The 11,074-nt window shown below is 40.4% G+C and overlaps 1 protein-coding gene across 2 annotated transcripts in view; it reads right to left on the reverse strand.

Annotated features, from left to right (window-relative positions):
* Window positions 1-2,138: 2,138 nt before the first annotated feature.
* Window positions 2,139-11,074, reverse strand: part of LOC101863726 (pre-mRNA 3'-end-processing factor FIP1) — a 29,796-nt gene continuing 20,860 nt past the window's right edge. For both annotated transcript variants that reach the window (XM_035968394.1, XM_013079575.2), the window contains exons 14-16: window positions 7,735-7,833; window positions 5,230-5,469; window positions 2,139-3,381 (exon numbers count right to left, since the gene is read on the reverse strand). In XM_035968394.1, coding sequence (XP_035824287.1) covers window positions 3,246-3,381; window positions 5,230-5,469; window positions 7,735-7,833 — 475 coding nt within the window. In that variant the 3' untranslated portion in view covers window positions 2,139-3,245. The remainder of the gene's footprint in view (window positions 3,382-5,229; window positions 5,470-7,734; window positions 7,834-11,074) is intronic.

Here is an 11,074-nt window from a genome sequence, read left to right on the forward strand (position 1 = left end):
CTAGATTCGGCATAGATGCTTTAGAAAAGATCGTTCCAAGTTCATGTCGATAAAAAGTTCAATCGGTACTTCCAAGCAAAAGAAATTGCAGAACTTTCTATATTTTTTTTCTCAGAATCGGATGCAACAGACGCAACGACAAAAAATCAGGATACTGGCGATCGAAATCGGGATCCTTGAGATTTGGGGCAAAAAATCGGGATATCCCGATTAAATCGGGATGGGTGGCAGGTCTGGGTCATATATAAGTATAAGTGTCAAAGATTAAAGATGTTATGAGAGTGTAACATACACAACAAAGAAGGAGGAGAGATAGATAAGGATGATAAATGTTTGATACGAAAGAAAGAGCAAACCACACCATAGCACCTGCCAACCACCCATGGAAAAATAAGACGCGATTAGAAATGAAGAAATGAAATTAAAAATGCCACCGAGTGGCAGTCTCCAACTACCCACTCATGTCGAGAGTTTACATTCTTATGAATGATCCCGCCATACACAACATGAGAATAAAAGTGGAAGAGACAGATTATTCCTCTTGTTTAGTTTTAGTTAATTTTACGGCACTTGCTACAAAATAAGGTCATATAAGGGCCGAAGATTAGAGGTGTTGTTACAAGAGAGTAACAAACATAAAAAAAGAGATCAGGACGATAGATGTTCATAGGGAAGAAGAAGCAAACCTCACCAGAGCACCCACCAACCACCCACTTCCTTCAGTTTATATAATTTATAGTATAGATCTAGACCTTAATCCATCCAGTGTGCCTTGCTTCATCCTTCTGCAAGGGATGGTCTAAATTATAGTTGACCTAATGGGCCCTACCTTACTGAACTTATAGCAAGATGACTGACATTAGTGACATCTTTGGTACATGTACCTGTGGCGAATAAGCGCTTTGCCATCGTAGACAGAAGACCCGAGTTCGATTCGTGCGTGGACAGAAATTTTATTGAGTACGGTACCAACAGCATCTCGGTCTTTCTGCTGGTGCGTAATGTTCCTCTCAGTCCATGTTAGCCCAGGCAAGCAGGGTCTTAATTCTCAGCCTGCCTCCTAAATTATCTAAATTGTGTTGATGGGGACTGGATTGTGTGCTATAAAAAAAACAAAAAACAAACCAAGTAAGCTGAGTATGAAGTAGACTGTTAGGCCGGTCCCAGAGTGGCTCTGTAGGTCGGACCTGTTGCTCACCTAAGCTCGTACCGTGCAAATGAACGTATACATTATCGTGTGCCTGAGCAGCGTTGCAGTATGGTCTGTCTGTTGTCCGCTGAGCTGCGTGACGCATCAGACATGCTATTCAGCAGTGTTGTAAAACATGTTGGACATTTGTCGCACGCAGCCTCGGTTTGTGTTTATTTTCAACTGAAATTCTTCACAGATCATCAAAATCAGCAAGAAATAAGTATTTATTAGGTGCTTTACTATTAGATATTGATGCTAGCATCAACAATTCTCCATATAATCCACCTAGTTTCCACTGTTTGTTTACATTCGTAGACCTGTGTGCTTCTAGCCTAGTGCGGCTGTGCTGACACCCAGAGGGCGCTCACTCAGACAGAAGCCAACGCACAGTGCGGCTGTGCTGACACCCAGAGGGCGCTCACTCAGACAGAAGCCAACGCACAGTGCGGCTGTGCTGACATGCAGACGGCGTGCGCTTGGCAAGCTACAGGTCAGACCTACAGAGCCACTCTAGGACAGGCCTAAGACTAACACTAGCTCTGCCGCCAGTGTTCAGAGATTGTGCCAGACAACACACATTTCATCAGCAACTGCTGGAGACACCCAATGACAGCATGTGTACTTTGGAAAGCAGGCTAACACTTCTAACAAAGACTAAAGTAAGACACGACATGTAACAATTCACGGACCTCCCTGTGTGGTGTAGCAGTTAGATGCTTTGTTGTCCCATGCAGGAGACCTGCGTTTGATACACGAGTGGGGAGAAATTTTATCAAATATCTCTGTCTTTGACATTGAACTTGCTGTTGGGATTTGTAACCCACTCAGCACAGGTTGGCCCCAACAGTAAAGAATGATTGAATCCCGCCCCCTAAATGATCTAAATTTTGTTGATGGGGGCATAAAAACATCTACATTAAATAAAAAAACCAAAAAGCTCAGGATCAAATATTTTGTTCAGATTTTTTATTGTTCCCAGTTTTTTAAAAGGGAAGACACGGAACATGAATAGAAAACAAATTATTCACTTTTGACTCGCACTACCAGAAACAACTCACCATACAACAATTTCTTTTCTCGCTTCACAAGACTGTCACGCCCATTCAAATGACAGGGTCCAGGGGGTAATAAAGACAAAACTTGGCCTGAGCAACATTAGGATCTATCAGGTTCTATCTGTGTTTATCTCCCCCTTTCCCTCTCTCTATCCAAGAGGGTCAGTCCCTCTCAAAGTAAAGGCTACTGCCCTTTTCAAACAACTACTTGCTCACCCTTTTGCTCATGAAGAAACCACACAGCTCTAGAAATACTCCAAGATCGGAAACTACATAAATCATAACACGATGGCCATTCCAGAATACCTCACCCCCAGACACTGTACCTTCAGCTGCAAATCCCCCTCCCCCCCAATCCAGAACTACTGAGACAATGAATGACCAATAACTCAACACAGTCACCCTCTACAACAGGGCCTTAGGGTGATGAGCCAAAGCTGAAACTCAAAGACTGTTATTATTGCATCAACAATGATAGCAGCAACAGCAACAACAACGCCTGCAGCAGCAACAGTGAAACAACAACAGAGCAGCTTTTCATATTCCATGCAAGTAAAAAAAAATAATTAAAAAATACAATAACATTCATTTCAGAACAAATTCAATTTTTTTCTCATTCATTTCAAACAATTCTTCCTTTTTTAACCTCCATCTATCACTTTTAAACTTCTCTCTATCTATCTCCCTCATTCATTCTGTCTCTCTTTCCGAGTCTCTCTCTATCCAAGAGATCCAGTCCTCAGAGATGGTTGCACTATTTGACTCCTCTTTCTTGAAGCACTTGTCCTCCCTCTTCCTCTTTTGTGTGCGCATGTGTGTAGACACAGAATAGGTAAAAAAAAAATAGCCTCTCACTTTCAATCGTTCTCAGTCTCACCCTGTATCTAAGAGGCTCCGTTTCACTCATTCTCTCTCTCTGTTTCTCTCCACTTTCTCAATTCCTCTCCACAGTTTCTCTTTCTTTCTGTTTCTCTCTTTCTTCATCAAGTTCAAGAGGCTCAGTCCTTCTTCTCAGGCACAGCTGCCCCATTCGCCTCCTCCTCCTTGTCCTCCCTCTTTCTCTTGCTCTTCTTGTGTTTGCTGGTGCTGCGAACGGATTCTGTATCAGAGTCATCCCGCTCCCGATGTTTTCGGCTGAAACACACAAACAAAAACACGATGACACAGTGTTGGTACTATGATGGGAAAAAATAAGACCATAAAGACTATCCGATACTCAGAAAATACTCAAACATGAATATCTAACAGCAGGCCTACCAGGGGGAAATAAGATAATAGGGACTATCCATAGATTTATATCATAATATCCTGGATTGTGCACTCTGACATATATTTCTGGTTCACTATGGAGCGTGCCATTAGAGCCAAATGAATGGCAAGAAAGGAAGGTGCCATGCATGCTTGACCTAAGTGAGACTGGTATTTTGTTCTTTATTTGGGCGTAATGGTGCTGCCCGTGGTGTACATACTTCTCAGCGATGTTTTTATGGACAGCGAAGAGCAACAGCCATGACAGTGCATGGTCTAGGAGCACAAGTCTATGGGACTATCAGAACATTATTGTCCACTGGAACATGATGACACACTGTCATTACCGTACTTTTACTACTGTGGCAGAAAAAAAGATCATTGGGATTGTTTAAAAAATAAATGCAGGAACTTGTGCATGTCAAAGTATTTACTGTCTGTGTTGAGTTCATTTTGAGCTGATCAAAAACGGCTCCACTAAAGTTCATGAGGGGAGCGAGTCTGCGAAATACATAATTTGACAAAAAAAGTGCTAGAAATGAAGAAGTAGCCTACTTTCTTGTTCTTTTATATAGGTACCGCAAACTGGCCGTGCGACCCCGTGGCGCACTGTCACGGAGACCAAAACCCATATTTTTACCCTCCTAAAACACCGTGTGAACATGCATACACACAGACACTTGATATATCAGAAGAAAGAGGAGCTTTTCCTCTTTTTAGTGGTATTATTTATTTAAATCAACGATTCTTTTGAAAGCAAAATCTTGCGGGATAAAAGACAACACTATCAAGGTTTTCACCGCAGCGGCCGCGCGTTTCGTGTATTGATTTTTAGAGTGACTTCGGTTGAACAGGAACGGGGAGCGTATGGTATTAAATACTGCAATCTGATTCGTCGACATTTCAAGATGAGAAGACGCTCGTTGCGGTGATATATTTCTAAAGACTGTCCTTAAAGAATTAATAGAAGAGATTGCATGTGAAAACGTTTGGTGCTGTTTTTTTATGGAACCAGTAATCGGACTGACTGGGGAAATATATCAGCAGAAAGCCCATTCATTCCTCTTCAAGAATAACACAGCCATTATACGCAAATAAACACCGGACGCTCCCTGTCGGCTCGCAAGCAGGGTACCATCGCCCCGGTTTCGTATAAATCTTTTCTTCTTCCCTTCAGCGCGGCCCGGCGCGCAGCCGATAAGCCAGCGGTTGCGAGTGGTGATTTTAACCTCCCCTTGTATTTCATGCCGTTTTGGTCAAAAAGCCATTTTTACGGCAATAAATTTCCATCTTCTGGTTATTTGATAGCCCTGAAAAAAATTGAGCTTGTTCTCTATGTGTATAGGTGTGGGTCTACAAGATTTTGTGAATGTCCATTCAAATTTAAGAATGTTGTGACATCTCAAAGTGTAGACATTTTGCAATTAAAAAACTGTAACATTTTTCTGCAACTTCAGATGTTCATAACTTTGTTAAAAATGAAGTTAAATGTATAAATTTAGTATCAAAATGCTCAGAATGATAAATTCTATAAGGTAGTGCAGTTAAATGTGAAATCAGAGGACTGAAATTTCAGTTTGTGGTACATACTATACAAACACAAAACAGTTAACCTAATCCTCAGACTTATACAAGAAACAAAAGAGAGGCACGGTCTCAGATGTTAGGAAATCCTGGAGCTGTTGCGGAGAAAAACCGGATACAATCAAAAGACATTAATATTCTGTCATTTACCTGCGAGATGATTTGTGTTTGTCGTCCCGGTCTCTCTGACGAGACGTCTCCCGGTCCCTTGAACGAGACCTGTCTCTCTCGCGATCTCTATCCCGATCCCTCTCTCGGTCCCGGTCGCGATACGACTCCCTTTCCCGACTCCTCTCCCGGCTCCGCTCTCTACCTCTCTCCATGTCACGGCCACGATCCCTTTCACGGTCCCTGTCACGGTCATGATCCCGCTCTCTGTCCCGGATGTACCTGAGTAGACAATATAGTAGGCATGTCACGGTTACTGTTGGTCTTTCACTTGTTTGAGAAAAGGGATGCACCTTGACACAACAACAAATAACGATTATGAGGTGTACTATAAAAGTAAGATATACAAACAGAACAGGAGGGAAATGTTTGTTTTAGTAAGTGTTTTACGGCACTTGCAACACAATAAGGTCATATAAGTGCTGAAGATTAGAGGTGTTACACGAGAGTAACAAACACAAAAAAGGAGGAGAGATAAGGACGACAGATGTTTGACAGGAAAGAAGAAGCAAAATACACCAGAGCACCCGCCAACCACCCACCCAGACGGAAAGAAAACAAGCAGGACCTACCAGTTATTCCCCTCCACCAACCACCTGTTAACTAGTAGGCTATAATGAAAGAGAAGCACATTCACAAAATAATGGAGGAAAGAAAAGAGGAAGGACATACCAGTTGTGCCCTCCAATCACCTGCAGCTATTCTGTGCAGGGATAAAGCGACACATATACAACATAGAGAAAATGAAGACACAGGAACTTACTAGTGGCACTCGCCAAACACCTTCTGTCTATTACTCACAACACAATTAGGTCAAATAAATGCTGAAGATTAGAGGTGTTACAAGGAGAGTAACAAACACAAAAAAAGATGGTTACAAGAAGAGTAACAAACAAAAAAAAAGAAGGAGGAGAGATAAAGGCAATAGATGTTTGATAGGCCAACTGCCCACAATTAAATGTATGTGTGGTATGTCAACAGACAAAAGTCATAAAACATCCGTAAAGAAACTTTCCCATCTTTTCGATAGGTGCCACAGCATGAATAAGACAAAATCAACAAAATCCTGGAGATGGACATAACAAATCCTTCCGAAATCTTTAAATTTTACATTTGGATTTAAAATCAAAACCATAAATCTCACCAAATATCCAGATGCAGTTATATAAGTTAACTACAATTAACTTAATTTTAGAAATAACATAAATTGAAATACGGTAACTCCAATCATAAAATGAGCCTTTGGTACTTTCATAAGTCTACTGTATACCATGCTTGTTTTTTGCTCGCTCTTAAAATTTTTTTCTTTCTAATTTGGCATATTGCCCATTTTATTTTTGCAAATGTTTAGAATTCTCAATTTGAGCAATCCAAAGCCATGAGGTCCAATACAATTACACCCTTTTCAATATTTCCCAAAATGACTTGAATTCACAGATTTTAACAATTGTGAATACAAGCAGTGCATAAAAAAAAAAAACACCCTCCTTCCAACCAAAAAAACCCCCAACAACCGATATACAATAATTAACTTCATATTTCCAACTACAAATACAAATTTAAGCTAGAAAAATAAAAAGGAAAATGAAATGAGGGGATTCGAGAAGACAGGTCAAAATAACCCATGCACCAGCTGAGGAGAGAGAGAGGGGGGGGAGCAGGAGGGAGGGGTTGGGGAGCAGAGATTGGAGGAAATTGATTCTAACCATAGAGATAGCGCAAAAAACAAAAATATCTTCTATTATTCAAGACATGAGAAAAGAGCAAAACTTTTAAAAATATCCTAGAAAACAAAGGAGTGAAATGACTTTTGTAAGGATAACTAGTCTTCTGTTGTGTGAATGAACAGGCAGAGAAATTGGTCTTGCTTGGAAAGACAAAGGAAATATTGGAAATAGAAATAGAGACATGATGCCGAGACAAAAGTAAAACAGACAGAGACAAGGAAGGGACAGCAAAGACAAAAAAAAACTACCAACACTATTATCCTTTAAATACCTATGGAAGTAGCAGAGTAGTGAGTAGAACATTGGGATGAGGGAAAGGGTTCAAATAAAGTGAAGTGGCACAGGTCATCGTTATTAGTTCTTGGCTAGGTTGTAAAGGGGGCTGGGGAAGATGTGCTAGGAATCTAAGATTATCAAATCAAGCGAAGTGGAACTTAACATCACTAGAACCTAGTGCAAGGCTAGGATGCTAAGAAATTGTTCAAAGATTCATGTACCAAGACCCAACCGATTTGAAAAATAAAGCATTCTCAATACAAGGCTAAAATCTTTAAAATACTGTTAAAAAATTAACAGGGAAAGGATGGGAGGGGATAAATCAAGAGGAAATCTTCAGTAGAATGTATGTTAATTAATGCAGCGTTGGTCCTGGAACTAGGCTAGAATTTCTAGAAAAGTGTTAGAAGATTCAAGTGAAAGGGATGGGAGCACATTTAACACAAAAGGTCATGATGGTCCTGGCGACCTCCTGTCCCCGCACCTTTCAAGGTCCTCGTCCCGTCTCGGGCTCCTCTCCCTGACTTCCCGTTCACGATCTCTACGATTCACGTCCCAGCGATCACGCTCCCGGTCTGGGAAGCTGAACAGAGAGACAAAAACAAATGCCACAGGGGGTGAAGAAGAGATAAGGAGGGAGGTTGAGGCAGATGAGGAGGGAGAAAGAGAGACAGAGAAAGAAATGGGCAGAGATAGAAAGACAGAGAGAGAGAGAGAAGGAGAAAGAGACAGAGACAGAGACAGAGAGTAAGAGAAAGAGAAAGGGAGTCGAGGGGGAGGTAGGATGGAAGGCTAAAGAGGCTTGGGGCATCTGAGAGAAACTGGAAATACAAGAGGAAATGGAGAAGAATATCATGCAATGCAAAAAATGCTGAATGCTGGCAGCAGGGATGGAAAGTGGTGGTGGGGGGGGGGGGGAGAGCATGGGATACAGAGGGAAACCAACAACTTTAAAGAAAAAAAAACCCAACGCAGACCACCATGAGTCCAAACCACCATGCAATGAAGAATGGTCTAAACATATACATTTGAACCTGCTCTAACAGCTACCTGTCCAAGCAACCACTTCTCATTTGCCCCCTTGAGTAATTTGGTTTTCTCCATACACATGTATTAATCCGTCTAAGACTACCACTTTTCTAGTCGAGAATGGGTAGTGGTAATGAACAATTTCTTCTGAACATCAAAAGTTTTTCCTTCACTGTTTTTAACATTCCAGTATTTCTAGTCAGTCATTTGTAATGGATGTTCTTGTTCTTATTTCACCTGAAAAGTTTGCTCAACCTCATGTCACACTTCAATATCAAACTGCCAGTCTTATTCAATGAAATATGAGAGGCAACGTGATGAAATCAGGCGCTCGTCAAAACAGTGAAATCAAAGAAATCGCCATTTTTCTTGGCGTTGGGCAATACAATTTTTTTTCTTCTTTTTTTTCTTCAACACCTTTTATGTCCTTTTCCAAACATAATGTTTCTATGTGGATATTACCCAAATCAAAATGCACAATCAAGGCACAAAGAATGTGTATTTCCAGCTTCCAAGGACACTCAAGCTCTTTGAAAGTCACCAAACTTTGGCGGCCATTTTCTTGCTAACATTACCTTTCATATCAGCCAACCCCCTTCCTCGTTCACTTGCAAATATCTCAACTTCTATTCAAGACTAGCTGGGTACCTGTTCGATGAATGGACGCAAAAGAATAGATTGTTGTGGAACCAGTGTGCACTGCTTGCGAACGGAAGCCTCACTTATTTACAATGGCGTCTTAGAAGACAGACTTCCCCAAGATTAGATCTAAACGATACTAATGAAAAACAGAAAATTAAACAAAAGTGACTTCAGACTCCTTAATATAACTGTGCACTCTTTAACTGATTCTGAACCACCGTTAATTTTTTTCAAATTCGAAAGTTAAGTGGTTCAGAAGTTTTAGGCGACAAAAGTGACGAACTCTCAAAAATATAATTAGATATATGGTTGTTTTTTTTGCCAAATTCAAGACAAATGAACAAACTTTAAGATGATATTAATAACTCTAAATGCCCCACAATTAACGAGCGCTTGATTCCATCGCGGTGTGACAAATAGTAAAACTGCCACTAAAAACATTGGCACGCACCCACTGTTGAAGGCCATCGGTGATTAAGAAACAACATTAGACCAGTTGTCCTCAAAAGTTCTGCCATGGTCACTTTTGATTAATTTTAAGCTTTCAGGGGTCCAAGGAAAAAACTTCTGCATCTTCAAAAAAGGTGAACCAAAGCAAACTCCCAACATTTTTTTATTTACCCTTTGTTGGTAGAGCAGTTAAGACAATACCAAAGAGTAGAGACTGAAGACACAAGAAAAATTATATTTTCTTTTGTGTAAATGTCATATATGCCCGTAACAACAACATTTACATCATTAAAGATTTGGGCTGCCTGAACCGTGCCTGGCAGAAAAACAAAGTAAAGTTAACACTTGTAAAAACTCCCTTGAACGCAAATACCCAAGAGCAAAGGCAAATGTTTAACTTGATAAGTGTTTAATAGTTCTAACTTCACAGAGCCATCCACACAGTTTGAGTATTTAAAAGCTAGGTCGCCCTTGTTTCCCTAATACCCAATGCATACTGTCAATAGGATTCTTTGGATTGCGTTACAGCCAGACAGATATTTCCTTCATGGAAGTGGCATAATCTACCACTTTGGAACAATATGGTTGAATTCAATCAATGAATTTCAACTGTGACCTTCAAATCAAACGTATTCATTTTTCAAGGTCATGTGTCAAAATAGTTGGTACCAACTCTGTCCGATGAATCCAATTCACAATGTGCACTGAGTATAAGAAAGCCAGTTTCTCTTGAAACTCTTCCTCTTATTTGGTCGCTTCTAAGCACAAGGGGGCTATCCCGGAAAATGCTGTTTTGAGAAAATCAAAGGTAAAGTTTTTGGACCCTTGTTCACTTTCTTTAAAAGACAAAGAGAGTGTTCTCTATAATCAAAAAAATATAATAATAATAAATAGCATTTGTATAGCGCATATCCCCGCTCAACAGCAGGCTCTATGCGCTTTACACCATATATACACACCAATGAAACCAAACTTCTGCTATAGGTATGGCAATGCCCACTTTTGGTGTAGGTCAAGATTTCTTGAAACACCCGAAATCTGGGTCAGCCCGATTGTCCTTGAAAGAGACCATTTGTTTTTTTTTTATCCCTCTGTATCCATTGTCTATTTCACCTGTTTGTATCTCTCCCAAAAAGACAATGCCAATAAGGCAAAGGTAAAACTCTGAAACAGCACATGAACTTCACTCAATCCCAGGAACAGAGGCGAAGATACAAAAGCAATAATGTATCTCCTCAAAAAGAGCGCAGGAGTATAAGAAAGTTACAAAAAAAAAAGAAAAAATAAATGCCCACATGAAAAACCACTCACCTGCGCGGAAGTCCTCTCCTAAATGGTCATAGAAAACTTTAATGAAGTTACTTAAGCCAACATGGGAGTCTAGTACAGACAACCCTTCCATAAAGGAAGCAGAAAGTCTTGAATCATTGAAATTTTCTCTCAAATGTGTGTGGGAAAATTTTGAGCCAAATCAAACCAAAATCTTTTACTTTCTTTAAATCTCAATGGATAGCTCCAAATAAATTGTCAGTTCAGCGCTAAAAAAAGGGGTGGGGGGGTGTCACTACTTCATCATTTGTTACATTCACAAAGCTGTGCCGAAATGTAACCCTATTTGAAATATTTTCAGGAACAGGGTTATTGATCTCAGAGTCACAAATTCTCACAAGGCCTCACACAAATGAGACACCTGCACAGAAGCA

This window comes from Aplysia californica, unplaced genomic scaffold, assembly GCF_000002075.1.
Source record: "Aplysia californica isolate F4 #8 unplaced genomic scaffold, AplCal3.0 scaffold00056, whole genome shotgun sequence".
In the NCBI taxonomy this organism is placed as follows: Eukaryota; Metazoa; Mollusca; class Gastropoda; order Aplysiida; family Aplysiidae; genus Aplysia; species Aplysia californica.